The 24,648-nt window shown below is 39.9% G+C and overlaps 1 protein-coding gene across 12 annotated transcripts in view; it reads right to left on the bottom strand.

Annotated features, from left to right (window-relative positions):
• rasal2 (RAS protein activator like 2) overlaps window positions 1-24,648 on the bottom strand; it is a 413,768-nt gene that overhangs the window by 56,620 nt on the left and 332,500 nt on the right. For all 12 annotated transcript variants that reach the window (XM_072573467.1, XM_072573469.1, XM_072573463.1 and 9 more), the window contains 2 exons: window positions 4,509-4,607; window positions 414-968 (listed from right to left, as the gene is read on the bottom strand). In XM_072573467.1, the coding sequence (XP_072429568.1) occupies window positions 414-968; window positions 4,509-4,607 (654 nt within the window). The remainder of the gene's footprint in view (window positions 1-413; window positions 969-4,508; window positions 4,608-24,648) is intronic.

Raw genomic sequence — 24,648 nt, 5'->3', positions numbered from 1 at the left:
TCCTCCACAAATTATGTTAAACTGTCATGTTGTTTGATTCCACCCTCCCCCTCCCTCTCTCCATTTTTAAATAGTGGAGAGACACTAAGTTTTATAAATCCAAAGTCTCAACAGCACAGTGTATTTACTCAGTAAAGCTGATGATCGTGAGAAGAGTGCACTTAAGATGCATTTACAAAGGAAGAATATTGGAAGAGCACTTAACATGTGAATTCAATAATATCCATTAATTTAGAATCTTTGTGACAGATTTACTTTGGAGAAAAGGTAGAAACAATTGCAAAATAATAAAAATAGTTTCTCATATCCTTCAAAACCTAGCTTTTTTTGTGATCATAGATTTAGTTTACTATCACACAAGAATGACACATAAGTGTTTCTGATTTTACTACAATGCCAATTTCCATGCCTACCTTTGCCCGACCAGTACTCTGCAGAATGTGAACAAGTGCACAGGCCATTTCTTCTTTATTCTTCACACTGATGACTGGCTCCAACACAGAGCACAACATGGTGTAGTTGTTGGTAACAAACTCTGCAAATTCCTTGTACTGTTCCATCGGAAGGATGGCAATTGTTTGATAGCGGCACTTGATGCGGATGTAAGGACCTCCACCTTTGCCTTTGTTAGGATTAGGTGTGCTGACAGGGTACCATTTCTCAATAAACTGCCGTCCAATGACACTGGTGATTGGAATATTAACCAGTCCCACATAATTATTCTTATCTTTCTTTTTCTTCTTATCCATGTCCTTGTAAATGTGTACTGTGATGTTCCTTACCATTGGCAGAGTGTAGAACTCAAAGTGCTCACCCCAGAACAGGTTATCTGCTTTCATTTTACTGGTAGTTCGTGCGTATAGGGTGTCATCTAGACACAGTTCACAAAAGTACCTTTTCTTTGGGGCTAAGTCTTTTGCTTCAATTATCCAGAGACGGAGTACATTTTCTGCTCGACGGCAATTGTCCTACAAATGTAAAACAAAGCATGCTTCATTATTTCTTCTTTTATTAAACTTCTACTTCTTGCATGCAAAAGACACACCCAGATAACCAACTTGAAGGCCTTGTCATTTTTTAAATTGATTGTGGTAGTAATAATGATGGGAGGATCAAGAAGCGGTGTTTGGGTCATTGCCTTCCCATTTTTCTATTAGGAACAGCTTGAGCTTTGCTTAGTAGCTCTCCTTTCCAACAGACCTAGAATCAGACAGTGACTCAAGGGACAATACAGAAGTGGGCAACCTATCTTCTATTCCACAGCAATTTATCAAAAAATGCGGTGATCACGTTAATCAATACATTATACAACTTTCTTCAGTTAATAACAAATCTCAAGTAGTGGCTGCTGAAGACATTGATTACCATGAATAAAATCATCCTTTCTTTATGACTGCTTGCAACAGTCAACAAAGATTTAACTGAAGAATCTGCCAGTTAGTCATCTGCTTCCCTAAAACATTAAAGCTCCATTCCAATTGAGTTTATGGATTGACAGCCTCTCAGGAAATAGAATTCCAACAATCACGATGTTCAGAAGGGGTGGACATTACAAATCATTTCCTGCTGATTCACCCAATTATCTAATTTTGTCCCATAAATAATAGCAATGTGACATGACAATAAATCTTTAACAAATAAATATTATAAATAATTTATAAACATTGCAGACTAAACTGCCACAAGCTTTATTGTGTGGTAAAGCATTGTAGTCTTCCACAGAGCAAATTACTTTGCTGTGCTACCAGAAGCCATGATCTAGTTGGCATCGAGTTGAAGTTGGATCCTTAACAGGATGGTTAACCAGAGGGAGTGACAAACTTGGGCTGTTTGCACGCATTTCTCAGTGCTTCCATAAGGCAGGTTAATCAATAGTCACTTGGTCACTGTAGATACATGGGCCAGGAATGAAATAGAGGAATTTGAACTTGGGAAAGTTCAGCAGGACTTCACCGAATGGTGATTGGTGACAATTATAGCATGTGCAACAGACAGAGCCATATCAGCCCATTATCAGAACCAATTGAGTTGCTATGGTTTCCAAGTCAGAAGACTGGGGTGAAGTCAATAACTCAACAGATCTTCAAGTAATCAGTAAATCCAAAGAGAAAACATCCAATTCAATAATCAGAGAATTGAACAACTGTGTAATATGACCACTATTAATATTAAACAGGCACTTGAAGGTAACAGATAAAGCTGCAGATGTGAGTCCAGAAAAAATTAAAACTACAGGTGGACGATTGCAGTAAGTATTCAACAGTGATGGAAAACACAAAGAGCATGAGAATTATAGAATTGTTTTTATACACAGACATATAATACATTACCAGTAGGGACTGGACCAGGCTGAGCAAGCCCCATTGATAATATTGACATAAAATTCTGATTTGGTGAAAGTTTGCAGCAGGTACTGTGACAAGCAGCTGGCAAATGGAGTGAGGAACTATTTAATGATAAGGTAAATTGAATTAAAAATTAATTGCATTGGGCAGGTAACTTGTACCTGTTGCCACAAGAATAGCTTGTGGGCCCGAAAATTCCAATTCAGTTTGCTCACATGGTCATACAAGACAGTATGAACAGGGTGGGGACAAATGCCATGTACACACAGCCAGGCACACTATAATGTGCTGCAGCTATGTAAAAGCCTCATTGACACCAATGCAACATTTGCCTCATGCAATCCCACAACACCAAACAAGCTGTACATCATACATTTATTTGTACATTTATTTGAGGAACACACCAGCATTCTAACTGCCGGCAAGCAGCAATGGTAAAACCTGGGAAAAGAAAAGAATGTGACGGTGAACTGCACACAAAAATAAAAGCAAGGAGTCAGCCATAGATATGAGCACTGCCAAAATCAGAGTACACCCACCGTTTCCAGGCCTTACAGTCCTTGGAGACAGAAGACAGTATCCTAACAGCACTATATAAGGCTGAGAGGTGTTTAATAGCATTACTGTTAGGAGCGGAAAGATGCAGATTAGATCAGCAAGACTGATGGGATTATTCAGATCTTACGAGCATTTGCTTAATTAAACTCTGCATCTTCCAACATCATGACAAACATACACACTCTTTCATAACATAGTTAACTAAAGTTACAAAAACTGTAGTCCAGGAACAGATAAAGGAACACTTCAAAGCTCTTGCTTCTGCACAGAAAGTTCACCATGAAACTAGCATTTCCCTTAAGATTCTGAACAGTCTGTAAACTTGACAGACCAAATTTCAATATTTACTGTATCCCATCTGCTGTTCTGTATTGTCGGGCGAGCTTCAACTGTGCTGCCCCTTCTTTCACAGTACTTTACCGCTTCATACATGTCACATTAACCTAAAAGGTAAGATGACAAATATCTAGTCACCTGTTTCCAGGTACCAGGATAAAACTGATCCAATAAGTTAATGTTGTTTATAGTAGGTAGAATGATAATGCAATGAATTATTGGAAAGAGTCAGCGTTACTTTCCATACACACAATAGCTTCATTTGAAATTTTCTTTTTGAACGTCAGTGTTTCATGACTTGAAAATATTTATTTACTGGCTCAGCTTTCATTAACATTCAGGAATAGAAATGTCAATGAGCTCTGTTGTTTCAGTACAAACACTAATCTGGGATTGGTATCAGCTGAATACAATCAAACCAATCTGAAATGATACATCTCCCTTTGCTTGGACTTTGAAGGATTGTGTTCTAAATGGGCCAAAAGACTTGGCATAATCATAACGCATGATAGGGTATTTAGCATTTAAGGACAGGAAACAATGAGCTGCATGCAGAGATATACAGAGAATTAGACTGAGGGCGAATAAAAGGAAGGGAGTTTTGGATAAAACAGTAAGATCAGTTAGTGGGAAGTGCAGCTTGAATAATAGGTGTGGAATAACTCAGTAAATTTGAGGGCTGATGTTAGTAAACACTGCACCTCCTTACTCCATTCAATTTCACAACAAAAACATATTATTGAGGTAAGATCAGTGACAGTTGCTGACTAATAATATCATGTAAGTGAGTGTTTAAAAAATGTAAAACATTATTAAGTGAACTCTGTAATAAAGAATCTCGATTCCTGACCACCTCCTACAGACAGATGTCTAGATTGCTTGTGTAATTCATGTGCAGGCAAATAAAATCATGTCAAGTTGATCAAGACTCCTGGTTTTCAAATTCCAATATCTTTTTCAAACTTCATCTGTGAGTTATAGAGGAAAGCCAGTTCACCACAGGTATCCTACATTGCCAATCAGCTTCTAATAAAAACAGAATATCTTAAAAACTGTGAAAATCATTTACTGATAAAACCAGAAATATAGGACATCATGATGCTAACTGACTTTCGGTAATTTAACACTTCTTCATACTGACTCGGTTAAAATCTAAGTTGCAAAAAACTAGATTTGATAATCCAATTACCAAAGTTGCTTTAATAACAAGAAGGATAATAAACTGGTTGAAAAAAGCTGGTTATCATTTTCCTGGTTAAATGCAGTTACCTTGTTTGGCTGCACTGCTCTCCGTAGATTCTCCATCCACTTATCTCTCTCTGCAACAGATGAACAACTGAAACATTTACTACCTCCTGTGTAGGTAACCTGCAACATAAAATCATCCAGGTTATGTTTGAGCATGCCAGAAGTACAGGAACATTTCTACTTGTTCTGTGCAAGAATGAAGAATGCTTAAAATAATACCAGTTCAGGTATCAGATATTAAACTTTTCAGTGCACCACTGGATAGTGGATCCCAGAAAACCAGACCGAAAACATCTGAGTCACAGTCACACAGCACAAAAACAGACCCTTCAGTCCAACTCATCTATGCTAACAAGGTTTCAGAAACTGAACTAGTCCTGTTTGCCTGCATTTGACCCATATCCCTCTAAATCTTTCCAAACTTGGACATACACAGGAATGTTAGAGAATCATGTGCTGTGTATTAAGATAGGACTTTTCACTAGTAGCATTATGTAAGCAACCAAACAAGGAATAAAGAGTTTAAATTATATTTACACAGTCTGTAACCTAGAGCTTGAAGAAAGGATTTAATCTGATTGACAAAACGGACTTGAACAAAAGTCAGAGCATTCAACTCAATGTAATACAAGTCATTATCTAATGAAGTCGGAATTCATCTGTCTGCTCACGTTGGAATAATTATTGCTTACGAAAAGTTTAAACACAAACTGCTGCTTAATGACCAATCAACATCCCTGAATTCAACAAACAAAATGGCTTCACATTTGATTTCAACACTTTTCGGATTTATAACTAAAATTATGTAAAGTTGTGGGGGTAACTGATGGCAACAAACTTGGAAGATCATCGAAATTAGTTTTATCTTGCAGCTTTATCTCAATAATTATTTTTGAGGACAAAAATATAAACCTAATTTGCATCAGAAACAAAATGTTGAACTGAAATCCTTTCAATACTCAACACAGTTTCAGTGGGTTCCACTTTGGGCAGTTTCATTCAGTAAAATTCAAAGAAAACATGTAAAACATCAATGGAGTACATAACTATACATAGAAATCCCTTCAAACTCCTCTGGAATTTCTTCTCTAACATAATTTAAAAAGAATTTCTTGTGTTTTGGCATCAGCAAGACCAACAAACGTGTTGCAACCTAACAAGCTCAGTACACCTTGCCAAAAACACAAAATGTGTGCCTATTGCAATATAGTACACTCTCCCTCCCTATCTAAACAACTTGCACATTAAAATATAAAATGGTACATTCATGTAATACAACATGACTAAACCAACATCAACAATACCTCAAAATTAAGGTTGAGTTACATACTTCTTCTTAACAGTAATCACAACCAATCACATCTGGCCAGCTCCATAGTAAACTCTCAGGTTTACTTCCATGTAAAACAAAACAGCTTTTCCTTAAAGCAGCATGTTTAATAAACATATCATTTGACAACAAGTAATGAAAATATCAATTTATTTCATCTTTTCTGCATATTTACAATTAATCTATCTGGTTTCTTTCCCTTTCTGCCTCAGAACCTCTTTAAATGTCCAATAGGTTGACTCTCCTGTCTCAACTTTTATGTTTCTGTTAAACCTGAACTTTGACTTTAATTACTAACTTCACTTTTATGGTTGGGACATTGATTGATTCGGCTTAATCAAAGACCAAAGTCACTTTGCTGGAACCGTGAATTCAGTAATAAAAGGTCATTCTGCTATAACAAGCATTTCATTAACACGAATTCACTTTAACGCAAATTTGCTGTAATGCAATTGATGAATTGGGGACACTGTTTCGAAAGCATGAACTTTCAAAATGTGAGTTGGTTATAATGTGATTACATTACCAACATTAAGCGTTGTTTCTAAAGCGCGATTTTTCTATAATGCAGGGTTGTACAAGAACGCAACCATTGCATTATAGAAGAACTACCTGTACCAAACAATCTTTGGTTTCCTCTCTCATCAAGCAAATGATCCAACATAACAATGATGGAGTCACTCTCCAATCCTCACTATACATGTGAATGCACCCTGTCTCTTACAATAACTCCAATCAGATGATTCTCCTGATCATCTTGGTGGCCTTTCACCTTCTGGCCAGTATTGAACTCAAAGTTTCATGGCTCATAATACCACTCAACCTCACTTAGTCTTGCTTTTCTCTTTCTTTGAAATGGACATCAGGCTTAGGCGAACCATCTCCATCAAGAAAGAATCTAACAAATGCCTACTTAACATTACCATCACTGAATCCTTCACTATGATGGTATTTGAACTCAAGTCCTGGATTACTAGTCACTGACATTACCATTACTCTGTTGCCTCCCAAGATATAATTAACAACAATCTACATCTCTTAAAATGTTCTGATCTACTTTTTAATATCAAAAATAGATGATTCCTGCTGCCTTCATTCCCTCTGTGCACTGGTGAAATTCCTTGAGCCCCTTTCTAACACTATCATAGAATCCCAACAATGTGGAAACAGGCTCTTCAGCCCAACAAGTCCACTTCAAGCCTCCGAAGAGTAACCCACCTAGACCCATTCCCCTACTCTATTACGTACCCCTGACTAATGCACCTAACCTACACATCCCTGAACACTATGGGCAATTTAGCTAACCTGCACTTCTTTTGGATTGTGGGAGGAAACCGGAGCACCTGGAGGAAACCCATGCAGACATGGGGAGAATGTGCAAACTCCACACAGTCGCCCGAGGCTGGAACCGAATCCGGGTCCCTGACGCTATGAATCAGCAGTGCTAACCACTGAGCCACCGTGCCACCCAACACTGATGAAATAACAGCAGTCAAACCTCAGAGGTGAGAGACTTGATCTACATAGCTCATTTCCGCATGTGAAATATTCCTGCAATTCCTCATTACACTTTTTAAACTATTCATAGAATTACTAAGCACTATACTGAGCAGTACAAGCTAAGCTCTTGCATAGTCTATCACTGTCCTCTTTCTGTTTCACAAGCTTCCACCTTTTGGTATTATTTGCAAATTTTGAAAATGTACCCTCAGTCTAAATCATTGATATCATTACGATCTTGGTCACGATCAGTGTTTTTTCTGAACAAAGAAGAAATCTGAAATCTCAATCATTGCTGAAAGAATTAATCGACAGAACTCCAAATTTTAAAAAATTGTGCCAGAGTCAAACAAAGAAAACATTAAAAGAGAAGCAAAACTCTGTAGTAGCTACAAACCAGAGGTAAAAATAAATTACTGGAAAATCATGGCAGTTAAACAGAATTTGTGCAGCGAGAAACAGTTAATGTTTCAGTCAAATATGGCTCTTCAGAATTGAAAGAAGGGAAAAACCATGAGTTTTGTTCAATAAATAAGAGAAATTATATAAAATTAAAACATCTGCCACTTTCTGTGATGAATAACTAATCATTGAACAAGTCCGCCATTTCCTAACTTTGAGCAAAATAAAGGCTAGAGCAAACTAGCGATTAAAAGTTTATCTGTGTTTTGGTCTGAATTGGGACAAATATAGGTAACTTTATACTGATGGTTCTGTCCGTTTGTCCAAGAAACCAAATTGCCTTGTTTGATTTTGTAGATGGATCTTAGAAGTTGCTGCAGTATTTGTCGGATCCTGATGGATACTGGGGGGCTTTTGCGAAATGTAAATGGGAAATGTTACTTAGGTTTGGTTACTTAAATGCTTTTCTCCTGAAATCTGATCCGAATTAGAAGCAGATTTCAAACACATTTGAAGGCTAGAGAAATCACAGCAATATGACAGAATCTCGATCTTCTGAAAGTTCATTTTGTTAACATAAAGAAATATTGCCTGATTTGACTTAAGGCCTAGCTAGAATACACTAGAGTAATTGACTGACTATGCTAATATGCCTCAATCTCCAGTGGTTTCATGTCACTCATGGTATTCCCTATAGACTGTCTGCTAATAACAACAACATGAAAGTTCATTTGCTGTGGAAGAAGTGCAATTGTTTTCAAGCTGATGAGAATAATTAATCACTTATTTGTTCAAGGTTAGATGAGGGAACTCTTCAATATTCTGCTGATTTTGTATATATTCTAACACCATTCCCATATGCTTTGGGAACAGTACTTGCTCTGAAGCACACAACACAACAGAATTAGCCTGATGGCTCAGTCAGGGAAGGCGGCCTATGAATATTTCAGCTCACATCGAACTGGTTAGCTGGTCTGCACATTAGAAATGATATGTGACTGAGATTCTGACAATCAGCCAGCACTTCTGAAACATAGTATAACAGGTGTCAACAACTTCAGGAGAGATGAGGAGAGACTTGGTTAAAAAAATCCTGTTACAGTGAAAAAGAATTCTTGATGTCAACACAATATTTTGTGATCTTAGCTGTGGCCAGAATGGAAGCAGTATACTATTCTGGTTATCTACTCTGTTAAGACTACTCATGACTTTGAATATATCTATTAAATCTCCTCAATCTTCACTTCTCCAACTGATGTAACTGAAATTCCTCATCTCTAAAGCAGTTCTCGTGAATCTTACCTGCACTTTCTCCAATGTCTTTGCATCTTTCCTAAAGCTAGGTCCCAGAATTTGATTCATTAATCTAGCTAATGACGAATCAGAGTTCTTTATAAATTTAACATCACTCCCTTGATTAGTACTTGATATCCCAATTAATAAAACCTAGAATATTGAAGGATTTATTAACCTCTCTCTGTCAAACCCTTCAATTATTTATTTACCTCATCAATAAACTCCAACTAGTTAGTTAAACATTGTTTGATACTTCATATCCATATCAGTTTTTTACAATTAAATCATATTTGCTCAAGTGGGTACATGTCCTAAATTAATGTTCCTAGAAACTTCTCACTGGAGTTTAACTGTTTAACTTTTGTTGACAGCGGTGTAAATATTTGGATATTCTCCAGTCTCCTGGCTTCACCTAAGTCTTAGGAAGACTGAATGTTTATCATTAGTGCCTTGCAGTTGATACTCCTACTTCCTTCAATATCCTTGAATGCATCTCATGTTGTCCTAGTAACTACTCAACTTTACTTATGAACATCTTATTCAATGATTCCTTCTTAACAATTTCAAACCCTCAAATGTCTGAATGTTTTCACTTTCAACATGACCTGGGTATCATCCACTTCCCTGCTAGAGACAGATGTAAAGTGCTTATTTAATGCCACAATAAATAAGCCTCCATGCAAAAAAGTCCTCTTTATGTAGGATATCCTAAGCAGCCTCTTCTTTTACCACAGTTGTGGGTTTTTTTCAATATGTAAGTCTATAGAAATCTTTGTGATTCTCTTTTATGCTGTTAATTCCATCATTCTCTATTTTTACTTCTCTTACTTGATTTTTCACTTACAGTCAGAACCTTGTATACTCAGCCTGGTTCTTGGTTGTTTAACCTACCTTTCTCTAATCAGCACATTTTCTTGTTCAGTTTAATTCTAGTTATTTTGTCTTCCGGGCACCTGAAGATTTGTTTGTTCTGCCCTGACAACATTATTCAATTACCATTTTGCTTACTAATTATTGATTCCATTTTATCTGGGTGAGATCCATTCTTATGCAATTGAAATTGGCCTTCTCCCATATAATTCTCCTTACTCTGGGTTATTCCTTTCAGTTAGGAAATCTAAACCTTATGAACAACGATAACTATCCCCTAAATCACCTTCCTGATGTTTGATCTGCCTGGCCACCTCATTCCCAAACAGTGAAGTACAGTTAATCTTCATCTGTAACTCACCAATTTGTTTACCAGATTCTACATTTTCACATACCCGCACATTTTCCTGATTTGGACTTAATTACTTTCTTTCTTACTCTGAAACCACCAAATAACTTACTGTTTCTCACTCTAGTGCTGTCTCTTCCAATGTTCTGTGCACCGTAGCATTCCTCTCCAATGTTACCTCCTGATTTCCACACCTGCCCAGCTAGTTCAAACCCTACCCAACAGTACTTGAAAATCACTTCACAAGATAATTAATTCCAGTTCTGTTTAAGTGTAACTCATTTGTCTGAACAGGTTCCATCACCCTAAGAAGTGATCCCAATGTCCCAGGAATCTAAAGCCTGCCCTCTTGCACCATCTTTCCAAATATGTATTCACCTGCTTTATTTTCTTCTTCTGATATTTAATTGCAGGTGGCACTGAAAGTAATCAAGACAATGGCTGCTTTTGAGGTACTGCTCATTCATCTCCGACGGACACCTTAAATTCTGACTGCGGGACCACATGCCTTTTTCGAATATAGAACAGTGCAGCACAGTACAGGCCCTTCGGCCCTCCAATCACCTTAAAATTGTGACCCCTCTTGACAGTCATTTCTGCCATGGGGAAACATCTCTAACTATCTACCCTATCTATGCCTCTCATTACCCTGTTCACCTCTATCAAGTCACCTTTTGTCATTCTTCTCTCCCATGTGAAAAGCTCTAAGCTCACTCAACCTCTCTTCATAAGGCAAGCCCTCCAAGCCAGGCAGCATCCTGGTAAATCTGCTTTGCACCCTCTCTGAAGCATCTACATCCTACCTATAATGAGATTACCAGAACTGGACACAATATTCCAAGTGTGGTCGAACCACTGTTTTATAGAGCTGCAGCAAAACCTCACAGCTCTTAAACTCAGTTCCCTTATAAATAAAAGCCAAAACACCATACACCTTCCGAACAACCCTACCAACTTGGATGGCAACTTTGAGGGATCTAACGAAACTAATCTGAAAAAACTTTGAGCCTGAGATCCCGCTGTTCCTCCACACTGCCAAGAATTCTGTCTTTAATCCTGTATTCAGCATTCAAATTTAACCTTCTAAAATGAATCACTTCACATTTATCTAAGTTGAACTCCATTTGCCACTTCTCAGCCCAGCTCTGCATCCTGTCAATGTCTTGTTATAGGCTGCAACAGCCCTTGACATAATCTCAACACCATCTACCTTTGTATCACTGGCAAACTTATGAACCCACCCTTCCACTTCTTCATCCAAGTCATTTACAAAAACTACAAAGAGCAGAGGCCCAACAACGGATCCCTCTGGGACACTACTGTCACCAACCTCCATGCAGAATACTTTCCATCCATTACCACTCGCTGTTGTCTTTTGGCCAGCCAATTCTGTATCGACAGCCGAATTTCCCTATATCACATACCTCCTAACTTTCTGAATGAGTCTACCATGGGGAACGTTATCAAATGCATTACTGAAATCCGTATATACCACATCCACTGCTCAACCTTCGTCAACTTGTCTCATCACGTCCTCAAAGAAATCAATAAGGCTTGTGAGGCATGACCTGCCCCTCACAAAGCCATGCTGACTATCTTTAATCAAACTATGTTCTTCCAAATGGTCATAAATCCTATCTCTCAGAATCCTTTCTGGTACCTTGCATACCACAGATGTAAGACTGACTGGTCTGTAATTCCCAGGGATTTCCCTATTCCATTGCTTGAACAGAGGAACAACACTCACCCTCCCTCCAATCATCCGGTACTACTCCCATGGAGAATGAGGATGCGAAGATCTTCGCTAGAGGTGCAAATTCATTCTTCGCTTCCCCTAGTAACCTTGGATTTATCTGGTCCGGTCCTGGGGACTTATCTACCTTGATGCTTCCCAGAATTTCAAGTACATCCACTTTCTTAATATCAATCTGTTCAAGCCTATTAACCTGGTCCACAGTGTTCTCACTATCAACAAAGTCTCTCTTTCTCGTGAATCCTGAAGCAAAATCTCATCAGATTCGAGACACAAGTTCCCTCCACTATCCCTGATCGAGCCTACCCTTTCTTTGATCATTCTCTTATTCCTCACGTAAGTGTAGAACGCCTTTGGGTTTTCCCTAATTCTTCCCCACCAAGGCTTTTCCGTGCCTCGAGTTCTTTCCTAGCTACCCTGTAATCCTCTAACGCTGTGCCAGGTCCTTGCTTCCTTAACCTTAAGTAAACTTCCTTCTTCCTCTTAGAGTCATAAAGACGTACAGCGCAGAAACAGAACCTTTGGACCAACTTGTCCATGCTAACCAGAATAACAGGGTGGTTATGGTAGGAGATTTTAACTTTCCAAACATAGACTGGACAGCCATAGTATTAAGGGTTTAGATGGAGAAGAATTTATTAAGTGTGTACAAGAAAATTTTCTGATTCAATATGTGGATTACCTACTCGAGAAGGTGCAAAGCTTGCCTTAATCTTGGAAATAAGGCTGGGCAGGTGACTGAAGTGTCAGTGGGGGAGCACTTTGGGGCCAGCGACCATAATTCTATTAGTTTTAAAATAGTGATGAAAAAGGACAGATCAGATCTAACAATTGAAGTTCTAAACTGAAAGACTAATTTTGATGGTATTAGGCAAGAACTTTCAAAAGCTGACTGGGTGCAGATGTTCACAGCTAAAGAGATGGCTGGAAAATGGGAAGCCTACAAAATGAGATAAGGAGAGTCCAGAGACAATATATTCCTGTTAGGCTGAAAGGAAAGGCTGGTATCTGTAGGGAATGCTGGATGACTAGAGAAATTGAGGGTTTGGTGAAGAAAAAGGAAGCATATGTCAGGTATAGGACAAAAGAGTAATGAGGGAGAGAATAGGGCCTCTCAAAGATCAGCATGGCGGCCTTTGTGTGGAACTGCAGGAGATGGGGAAGATACTAAATGAGTATTTTACATCAGTGTTTACTGTGGAAAAGGACATGGAAGATATAGACTGTAGGGAAATAGATGGTGACATCATGAAAAATGTCCATATTACAGAGGAGGAAGTGCTGGATGTCTTGAAACTTATGAAGGTGGATAAATCACCAGGACCCAATCAGCATTCTGTATAAGTACCAGCCTTTCCTTTCACCCTAACAGGAATATACTGTCTCTGGACTTTCATTACCTCATTTCTGAAGGCTTCCCATTTTCCAGCCGTCTCCATCTAAACCCTTAACACTATGGTAATCCCAGTCTATGTTTGGAAAGTTAAAATCTGACCCCTCAGATCTTGTCCATCCTTTTCCATCACTATTTTAAAACGAATAGAACTATGGTCGCTGGCCGCAAAGTGCTTCCCCACTGACACCTCAGTCACCTGCCCTGCCTTATTTCCCAAGATTAAGTGAAGCTCTGCACCTTCTCTTGTAGGTACATCCACATATTGAATCAGAAAATTTTCTTGTACACACTTAATAACCACCCTATTATTCTGGTCTGCATGAAGAGTTGCACCAAAGGATCTATTTCCATGGTGGACATCTCTATGACTCTAAGAGGAAGAAGCAAGTTTACTTAAGGGTGAGGAAGCAAGGATTTGGCTTTAAAGGATTACAGGGTAGCTAGGAAAGAACTCAAAAATGGAATGCTACGAAAGGGCATGGAAAAGCCTTGGTGTGGAAGGATTAGGGAAGTGATTGCTGGGCCCCTTGCATCATCGATAGTCACAGGTGAGGTGCCGGAAGACTGGGGGTTGGCTAACATGGTGCCACTGTTTCAGAAGGGTGGTAAGGACAAGCCAGGGAACTACAGATCAGTGAGCCTGATGTCGGTGGTGGGCAAGTTGCTGGAGGGAATCCTGAGGGACAGGATGCACATGTTTTGTAAAGGCAAGGACTGATTAGGGATAGTCAACATGGCTTTGTGCGCGGGAAATCATGCCTCACAAACTTGATTGAGTTTTTGGAAGAAGTAATGAAGAGAATTATGAGGGCAGAACAGTTGATGTGATCTATATGGACTTCAGTAAGGTGTTCAACAAGGTTCCCCGTGGAAGACTGGTTAGCAAGGTTAGATCACATGGAATACAGGGAGAACTAGCCATTTGGATACAGAACTGGCTCAAAGGTGGTGGTGGAGAGTTGTCTTTCAGTCTGGGGTCATGTGACCAGTGGAGTGCGACAAGGATTGGTGCTGGGTCCACTACTTTCTATCATTTATATAAATGATTTGGATATGAGCATAACAGGTATAGTTAGTAAGTTTGCAGATGACACCAAAATTGGAGGTGTAGTGGACAGCGAGGAGGGTTACCTCAGATTACAACAGGATCTGGACCAGATGGGCCAATGGGCTGAGAAGTGGCAGATGGAGTTTAATTCAGATAAATGTGAGGTGCTGCATTTTGGGAAAGCAAATCTTAGCAGGACTTATACACTTAATGGTAAGATCCTGGGAAGTGTTGCTGAACAAAGAGACCTTGCAGTGCAGGTTCATAGCTCCTTGAAAGTGGAGTCGCAAGTAGATAGGATAGCGAAGGTGGTGTTTGGTATGCTCTCCTTGATTGGTCAGAGTATTGAGTACAGGAGTTGGGCAGTCACGTTACGGCTGTACAAGACATTGGTTCAGCCACTTTTGGAATATTGCGTGCAAATCTGGTCTCCTTCCTATCAGAAGGATGTTGTGAAACTTGGAACGGTTCAGAAAAGATTTACAAGGATATTGACAGAATTTCAGCTAAAGAGAGAGATTGAATAGGCTGGGGCTGTTTTCCCTGGAGCATCAAAGGCTGAGGGGTGGCTTTATAGAGGTTTATAAAATCATGAGGGACATGGATAGGATAAATAGACAAAGTCCTTTCCCTGGGGTGGGGCAGTCCAGAACAAGAGGGCACAGGTTTAGGGTGAGAGGAGAAAGATATAAGAGACCTGAAGGGCAGCTTTTCACACAGAGGGTGGTACATGTATGGAATGAGCTGCCAAAGGAAGTGGTGGAGGCTAGTACAATTGCAACATTTAAGAGGCATTTGGATGGGTATATGAATAGGAAGGGTTTGGACGGATATGGGTTGGGTGCTGGCAGGTGGGACGAAATTGGGTTGAAAATATCCAGTCAGCATGGATGAGTTGGACTGAAGGGTCTGGTTTCCTGCTGTACATCTCTATGACTATGACCAGATATCCCAACCTAATCTAGTCCCATTTGTGGCTGGTTTCCCCCTAAACTCTTCCTGTTCATATATTCATCCAGATGCCTTTTAAATGCTGTAATTGTACCAGCCTCCATCACTTCCTCTGGCAGCTCATTCCATACATGCAACACCCTCCGCATTCACCCCTTGGGTCCCTTTTATATCATTCCTCTCTCACCCTTACCTATGCCCTCTAGTTCTGGACTCCCCCATCCTAGTGAAAAGACTTTGTCTACGTATTCTATCCATGCCCCTCATGATTTTATAAAACTCTATGAGGTCACTGCTCAGCCTTCGACGCTCCCTTGATGAGAAGTTCCTCTTCTCTTGTCATCGAAGGCTCTTTCACCTTACAATTCCTTGCCTGTCTCTATGGGACAAAGTTATCTTACACTCGCAACAAGTGCTCCTTATACATTTCTGTTGTGCATTTCCCATAGAACAACTGGTCCCAACTTATACTCCACAGCTCCTGTCTAATAGCAGTATAATTTCCCCTCCCCCGATTAATTAGCCTCCCATACTGTCTGTTCCTATCTGTCTCCATGGCTCTGGTAAAGGTTAGGCAATTGTGGTCACTGTCACGGAAAATGCTCTCCCACTGAGAGAGCTGACACCTGGCCTGGCACCAAATCCAATATGGCCTCCCCTCTAGTCAGCCTATCTACATAGTGAGTCAGGAATCCTTCTGACAAAAATCCATCCAGACCATCTACTCTGAGGAGGATCCAATCAATATTGGGAAGTTGAAGTCACCCATAACAACAACTCTGTCACACCTGCACCTTTCCAAGATCTACTGTCCAATCTGTTCTTCCATCTCACTGCTGCTATTGGGGTGTCTATAGGAAACACCCAATAAAGTGACTGCTCCTTTCCTGTTACTGCCTTCTGTCCAATCGGACTCAGTAGACAAACCCTCCTCAACAGCCTCCTTTTCTGCAGCTGTGATGCACTCTCTAATTAACAATACCTCACCCCATCCTCTTTTAGCCCTCCTCCCTGTTCTTTTTAAAATATCTAACTCTGGAACATCCAGCTCCTGTGAAATCCATGTCTCTGTTATGGCTACAACATTGTAGTTCCAAGTACTGATCCATGCTCTAAGTTCATCACTTTTATTCCTGACACACCTTGCATTCAAAGAGACATACTTTAACCCATCGCTTTGCCCTATCAACTGTGATTCCTTCCTGACAGTCTCTCTGCATTCTATTTCTGCCCATTCAACAATTTCCCTCTCCTCTGATCTCTAGTCTGGTTTCCATCCCCCTGACAAACTAGTTTGAACCTTCCCAAAGTGCTCCAGCAAATCCCCCACCCAGGATATTGGTGTTCCTCTAGTTTAGGTGCAACCTGTCCTTCATATACAGGTCCCACTTTCCCCAGAAGGTACCCCAAATAATCTACGTAGCTGAAGCCCTCCCTCCTGCACCAGCCCTTTTGCCACGTGTTTAGGTGGACTCGCTCCCTGTTCCTCATCTCACTAGTACATGGCACCGGTAGTAATCCTGAGATTACTACTCTGGTGGTCCTGCTTTTTAGCTTCTAACTTAACTCCCTGAAATCACTTTTTAGATCCTCATCCCTTTTCCTAGCTATGTCATTGGTGCAAATGTGCACCATGACTTTTGGCTGCTCACCCTCTCCTTTCAGAACCCTATATACTCGAACAGGGACACCCTGATCCCTGGCACCTGGGAGGCAACATACCTTCTGGGAGCCCTGTTAGCGATCACAGAATCTCCTGTCCGTTCCTCTAACTACTGAGTGCCCTACCGCAAGCACTTTTCTATTCCCCCCCCCCACTTCCCTTCTGAGCCACAGAGCTCTATCTGCTTATATCATTGACCCTCACATGGCTGATGGTTGTTCACCAGCCCTTCAGTGTTCTCTTTAGCCAGTGATAAACTAGTTTTTTTGTACCAGGACACAACACATAATCCTGCATTCACCTCTGCAGCCAACTATTCCCCTAACAAATCTTCTATTACTATTGCTTATAGTCTTCTCCCCAGAACAGCTGAGCTATGGACTTGGGTCTGGCCAGATGAATCACTGCATTCATCAGTATTTAGACTGAATACTAGTTGCAGAGTGGAATGTACTTGTCAGAATTCCAGCACTACCTGCCTATTTCTTTTCGACTGTCTGATGGTCACCCAGTTCCTCTCCCTGTATACTCTAAGTTGTGAAGTGACCACATGAAGAACATTCTAACTACAAAGCTCTCATCTTCACAGATATACTGCAGTGAAGTCAGCTATTGCTCAAGTTTCACATATATGTGATTCTAGGATGCAAGAAACACCTATAGTTCTCACATAGCACAATTAGCACTTTTGACAGGTTGGAGCAGTTATTTGATTTCTCTATTTGACAGACACTTTGCTTTACTTAGGAAATGCTGCTATTACCATGAATAAACCATATTATTTAAAAGTAAAGAGAGAAGAATTAACAGCTAGTTCTGTTGGTATCACTTAACAATAAAAGGAAGCCAACTGAATGCCTTCCTTGATTTTTAATGTTTTTATTTTCGAGCCATTTACACTCATTTTCTAACTTTGGACAACCAGCAAACAGCAGCAATTGTGTGTACTGTGGAGAGAGAAGCAGAGTTAACATACGAGTCCAATATGGCTTCTTCAGAACTTAAGTGGCGCCTGGGTGGGGGGAGTAGGAATTGGTGGTGCAGTTTTGTGATGGGATTAACACTGTGGAAAAATGCAGAGAAAAGACAGACCAGGGAAAAGTGCCAGAGAATAGAAGCAAAAAGGGAGGGGTATTGGTTGCAGAGAAGAGAAGATCCATCAATCTTAACAGAATATATATCAACTGCGATGAAAACAAAATAATGCAAACAGGATGTTGGGGGTATCAAGATGGAGGACATAGTTCATCCTCTGAAGTTGTTCAACACTACTGTAAGCCCAGAAGGCTGTAAAGTGCCTCAGGCAGAAATGAAGTGTTAATTGTCCATCTTGCAGCTGACTTCACTGGAACACTGCAGCAGGCCTAGAACACAAATATGAGCATGATACAAAACAGGATATTGAATCAGTGACTGACTGGAAGGTTCGTGATGATGCTTGCCAACTAAGTGGACGTATTCTGCAAGCCAGTCAAGCCAGCGTGTGTTTGGTCTCTCTAATACAGAGCTCATTGAATTGTGAACAGCCAATACATTAGGCTACACTGCAAGTCAATAACTACTTCACTTTGAAGTAGTGTTTGGGGTCTTGAACAATAAAAAAAACAAGTGTTGCATCATCAGTGAAAATATTGAGAGGGAGAATGAGGTGTTGGGGGTGATAGAGGAGTGACCATTGTGTCACCGAGGTAACAGTCTCTCTGGAATGCAGCGGTGCAGAAGAGGAATATTTGCTGGTGACATCATGTTAGAGGTAGCAGAAATGATGGAGGATGATCCTCTGAATACGGAGACTAGTGAAAAGTGAGAACAATGGGAACCATATCATAGTTCGTGAACAGATCATCATCATAACAGATGTGTTGGTGATATAAAACTGGAAGAATGGAGTGGTGTCCTTATAGGAAAGACTGTATGGAATTGTAGTCAAGGTAGTTGGAATCAGTGAGTTTTTAATGAATAATGGTAAATGTTCTATCCCACAGAAGTGGAGACAGAGAAATCAACAAAGATCACAGGGATAGGTCAGAGATGGACAGATGAAGTTGAGAGAAAATATAATTGGAAGCAAAATCGATCAGTAGTCCAGTTTTGAATGAATACAGGAAACGGCATGAATGCAAAGAAGTACCGGAAAAACAGTTATGGGATGGGTTCCCAAGTAGGACTGCAACAAGGTATGTTTCACAATCTCAACGAAGTGACAGGTACCACAAGGTGCCATTTCATTCGCTATGGTTGTATCTTTTAAAGTTAAAAGGAGAAACTGGTCAATGAGAGAATAGGCCCAGCCAAGGTAAAGGAAGGCGGGAGTGGAGGGGGAAATTTCAAGCAAGTTTCAACTTCAATCAAGGAAAAACAAATAGAAAGTGCAAATTGTTGAACCTACTTCAGAATTTGCGAACTAATTAAATTAGTTGCTCTAGAAACAAACTGCATGTAAATTCTACATCCATTTGTTCATGCACTCAATATATTTAATGGTTTAAAATGGATGATCTATAGTCTGGGAGGTAATATGTCTAATTCTGAAAAGGCAATTACTCTGTTAGATAATTTGTGCCAGTACTCGTTTGTTAAAATTATAGTCAAAGTAGCGGTCAAATAAAAATAAAAATTGCTTTTCTGAATAGCAAACAAGAAAGGCCTAAAAAGGACATGTTCACGTTCCTTATATTCAACCTAAACTGATTCATAGCATTCATGTTATGTTTTTAGATTTAACATGTGTCTGCTTACAGGCAGCATGATGAACAAACAGCTGTGTGACCACTCCCAGTTCTAAGAGGACAATTTAATGTCTACCTCTGAACATCCTGCAGCTGTTAGATCAGATGCGATATCTCTGCACCTTCCTGCTAGTTTCCTCTCAGTATTCTTGCTTTATTTTACACACCTTGACCTTCTGTTTGTGCTTTCTAAATTTTCTATTTCTGCATTTAATTTTTAATTCATCTTTCTACTCATGTCTGTGTAACTCTCATCCTTCCTCCCCAGGGGCAGTTTATTTTTCATCCTATTTGGTGAGCAGAACAACTTCTGTTGTGTACCAATCTTTTGAGTACTCTGAATCCATGAAATGAAACATGAAAGGTCAAGGCCTCAGTCAACCCCTCTGGGAGGAAAGGCAATGCAACACAACTTGGATTTCTATCAACCAATGCTGCACACAATGCATTAAGATCTCATCATGCTCTTAAAAAAAAGAGAACTACATATTAGGATAATTCATTTGAGTAATTAAAAAAATCTATTTCAGGGGTACTGAGTACAATGCTCAGTCAGAAAGTCTTGAACAGAATTTCCTTCTTGATTTAGTCAGATTTCAACAATACAAATTGCACAAACAGTTTGGATTTTTCACTTCATAAGGACTATACCAAAGTTTATGTGATTTTGAGGAAACAACCCTTATGCTAGTGGGCCCTTAAAGAAATAGGATCTGATTAGTAAAAAAAATGCTGCTTTCCTAAGAACTACCATGTGATCAGGTCATTAACTAATTATAGTGGTGAATAGGTTCTTGAGGTGATTCTCAATTCAAGCGGTTTCGAACTGAAGAGAAGTCATCTCTTTTAGTACAATTTAATTTACATTCTGGGTGGTGGTAAAACAACACTTGAAATCTTTTGTTAACTGAAGGACTCTTAAGGTACTGAGTTGAATTTCTGTTGTTATAACCAAGCTGGAGAGAGAGAGAGAGAGAGAGCGCAAGCTCAAGCATGAGTTCACTGTTGATGAATATTAGAATAAGCAGATGCACATAAAGAGACATCAGCCTTACCAACAGCAAAACCATTTCTCTCATGAATTGCTCTTTATTGTTTTTGATTGCATTCTACTTCAGGAGGTCTTGAAATTTTTAGCCATCAATTTCAACAGCTCTTTTTAAATGTAAAATTCATGTAGATACTTCAGCCTCAGCCCGAGCTCCTGAATACAACAAATTCACTTCATTCCATGCACCATCAAGAATCAGCTGAGGGAACTGGACACCACAAAAGGTATGGGCCCTTGCAACATTCCAGCAGTGGTACTGGAGATTTGCACATTAGAATTAGCCATACACATTGCCAAGCTGTTCCAATACAACAAAACAGAGGAATCTATTCAACATTGTCAATAATTACCCACTCATGTCTGAAAGCATTGCGGGTGCACATAACCAAATATCCCTCCCACCCCAGTTATACTCTCTTCCACCATCTTCCATCAGGCTGAAGACAAAAAAACTTTGAAAATGCATACCAACAGATTGAAGAACAGCTTCTTTCCCGCTGTTATCAGATTTATGAACAGCCCTTTCATATATTAGAGTTAATCATTCTCTGTAGTTGTAACACTACATTCTGCATTCTATTCCATTAACCTGATGTACTTATGTAAGGTATGATTTGTCTGGTTAACATGCAATACAATACTTTTTACAGCATCTCTGTACATGTGACCAAAATAAATTAAATCAAATGCTCAGTATTATTTGCAAATCCTCAGATACTGAAGCAGTTTGTTTCCGTATGCCGCAAGACCCAGACAACATTAAAGTTTGAAATGATAAGTGGCAAATTATATTAACATCACTCAAGTGCCAATTACCATCTTCAACATGAGAGAATCTAACTGTCATTTCTTGGCATTCACTGGCATTATCAACACAACTAATAATATCTTGGGTGTACATGGCAGACTAGAATTATACTGGACCAGCCACACAAATGCAGTGGACAGAATGGATCAGACTGGAAAGTCTGCAGTGAGTAACCCACAAAACCAGTCCATTAACTGCAAGGCGCATTTCAGGAATGTGGTGTAACACTCTGCAATTTCTTGGATACTACATGGAACAATACAGTACAGCAACAGGGTCTTCGGCCCACCATGTCTGTGCCAACAATGATGTTATTCTAAATTAATCCCACCTACGTGGGTTTTCCTGAGTCTAAATGCCTCTTAAATGTTGTTATGAATCTGCTTCGATCACCTTCTCTAGCAGCATGTTCCAGGCACCTACCACCAGTGTCTTGTCTTTCACAGCTTCTTTAACATGCTTTCCCCTCTCACTGGAAACCTCTATTCCCAGTATTTGACATTTCCACCATAAGAAAAAGACTTCCTCTGTCAACCTTAAACAAGCCTGTCATAATTTTAGGTAGTTCTATCAGATCATCCTTCAATTTCCAATGCTCTAGCGAAAACCATCCAAGTTTTTCAACTTCTCATCACAGCTAATACACTTTACAGGCATCTATTGCACCACCTCCAACACCTCCACATTCTTCTTGTAGTGTCGCAACCAGTACTGCATTCAATAGTCTAAATGTGGCCTAAATGAAGTCTTGTAGACCTGTAACATGACTTGCCAACTTTTATACCCAGTGCCCCACCAATGAAGACAAGCATGCCTTTTGCCTTCTTTACTACCTTATCCACTTATTTTACTACTTTTAGGGAGCGATGGACTTGAACCCCAAGATCCCTCTGTTTATCAATGCGCCTAAAGATCCTGCCAGTTACTGTATACGTTCCTCTTGCACTTGACCTCCCAAAATGCAAAACCTCACACTTGTCCAGATTAAACTCCATCTACCACACAGCAATGCAGCTCCAACGCTTCATAACATTAACATCATCCAAGGCAAAACAGCCGCTTTAGTGGCACCCCCATCTTCAATGGCCAATCCGTCCACCACCAACTCTCAGTGACAGCAATGTTGACCTGCAAGATCAGTAAGAAGCTTTACAAGAACTCAGCAAATCTCCTTTGACAACACCTTCTGACCCATGACCTTTAGCACCCAGGAAGACAGGATAGATGAAGCATGGTAGCTTAAGTACCTGCAAATTCACTTCCAAGCCAAACACCATTGCTGTCCTTTCACTATCACTGGATCAAAATCCTTTCTGAAAGCATTGCAATACACCTACTTGAAACGAAGGAGGTCAAAGCAGTAGCTGTTCATCTTCTCAAGGGCAATTAGGGATGGGTAACACATGCTGGCACAGCCTAGCACATCACATGAAAGAACAAAATTGAATCTGTGTATTTTCCCAAGTGAAAAAAAAGCATGAATTTGTTCTTTATAAAATAGCATCGTGAATACATTTCAATTGGATTATGACTAGAGTTTAGAATTAAAAATGAGGCAGCCAGACTGCTCGGAGTGCATTACAAACCGCCAGTCAGCGTGCAATCAAGGAGCAGATACATAGACATTTCACTGAGGTGTTAAAATAAAAAGGCAACTATATTAGGAGATTTCAACTGCTCCAATACTAATTGAAATGGTCATGATGTAAAGGGTTTGAAGGGGATAGATTTCTTGAAATGTATTCAGGAGAGCTTCTTATATCAACATGTAGAAGGTCTGACAAGGCAGTGCAGTGCTGGACCTAATTCTGTACAACAAATCCAGGCTGGTGCTCAAGATAGCAGTGGGAGAGCATTTTCATGATAACAACTACAAACACCACATATTTTAAGTTTCTTCTTGAAAGGGAAAAGAATAGTTTGCAAAAAAGGCTTTGGATTGTGAGAAGGCAAACTTATTAAAGTAAGACAGGATTTGGCCAAAGTAAACTGGGAACAGCTACATCTGGGTAAATTCACAGCAGAACAGTGAGGGGATCATTAAAAACAGAATTGAGAACAGTACAGCCCCAACCTGTTCCTTTTCAGGTGAAATCTAGGAGCAACAAGCCTAGAGAATCCCGAAAGTCTAGGAACATTCAGGACAGGATAAGGAGGAAATAAAACAGGCTTTTAACAGGTACAAAGCAAGCAAATCAACTGAGGTCCTAATGGAGGAGCAAAAGTATAAGGGAGAACTTTAAAAAGCCATTAGGAGAGCAAAGCAGGAACAGGAACAAAACTGGCAGGAAAGATTACAGAGATCGCCAAGTCTATGCATATCAAGGGGAAGAGGATAACTAGGGAAAGAATTGTACAAAAGGGAGACCTTAAATAGGACAATATTTCAGGGTGAAAGGTTTAAAAAACTTGCAATTTGATAAGGTATTGCTGCCATCGCATATGGACATAGAGTCATAGAGAAAGACAGTACGGAGACAGACTCTTCAATTCAATTCATTCTTGTCGACCAGATTTCCTAAATAAATCTAGTCCCATTTGCCAACATTTGGCCAATATCCCTCTAGATACCTTTTTAATGTTGTAATTGAAACTGCCTCCACCACTCCCTCTAGCAGATCATTCCACACACACCACCCTCTACGTGAAATAGCTGCCCCCATGTCCCTTTTAAATCTTTCCCCTGTTCACCTTCAACCTATGCCCTCTCATTTGGGACTCCCCACCCCAGGGAATTTGGCTATTTACCCTAACCATATCTCTAATGATTTTGTAAACCTCTATAAGGTCACCCCTCAGCCTCTGATGCTCCAAGGAAAATAGCCCCAGCCTATTCAGCCTTTTCCTCTGGCTCAAACTCTTGAACCCTGGCAGCATCCCTGTAAATCTTTTCTGAACCCTTCCAAGTTTCACAACATCCTTCTGATAGGAGGGAAAGCAGATTTGCGTGCAGAATTTCAACAGTGGCCTAGCCAATGTCCTGTACAAACTCAACATGACCTCCCAACTCCTATA

This window comes from Chiloscyllium punctatum, chromosome 7 (genome assembly GCF_047496795.1).
Source record: "Chiloscyllium punctatum isolate Juve2018m chromosome 7, sChiPun1.3, whole genome shotgun sequence".
In the NCBI taxonomy this organism is placed as follows: Eukaryota; Metazoa; Chordata; class Chondrichthyes; order Orectolobiformes; family Hemiscylliidae; genus Chiloscyllium; species Chiloscyllium punctatum.
The sequence above is the reverse complement of the archived record's forward strand: the minus strand, read 5'-3'. Positions and strand labels throughout refer to the sequence as shown.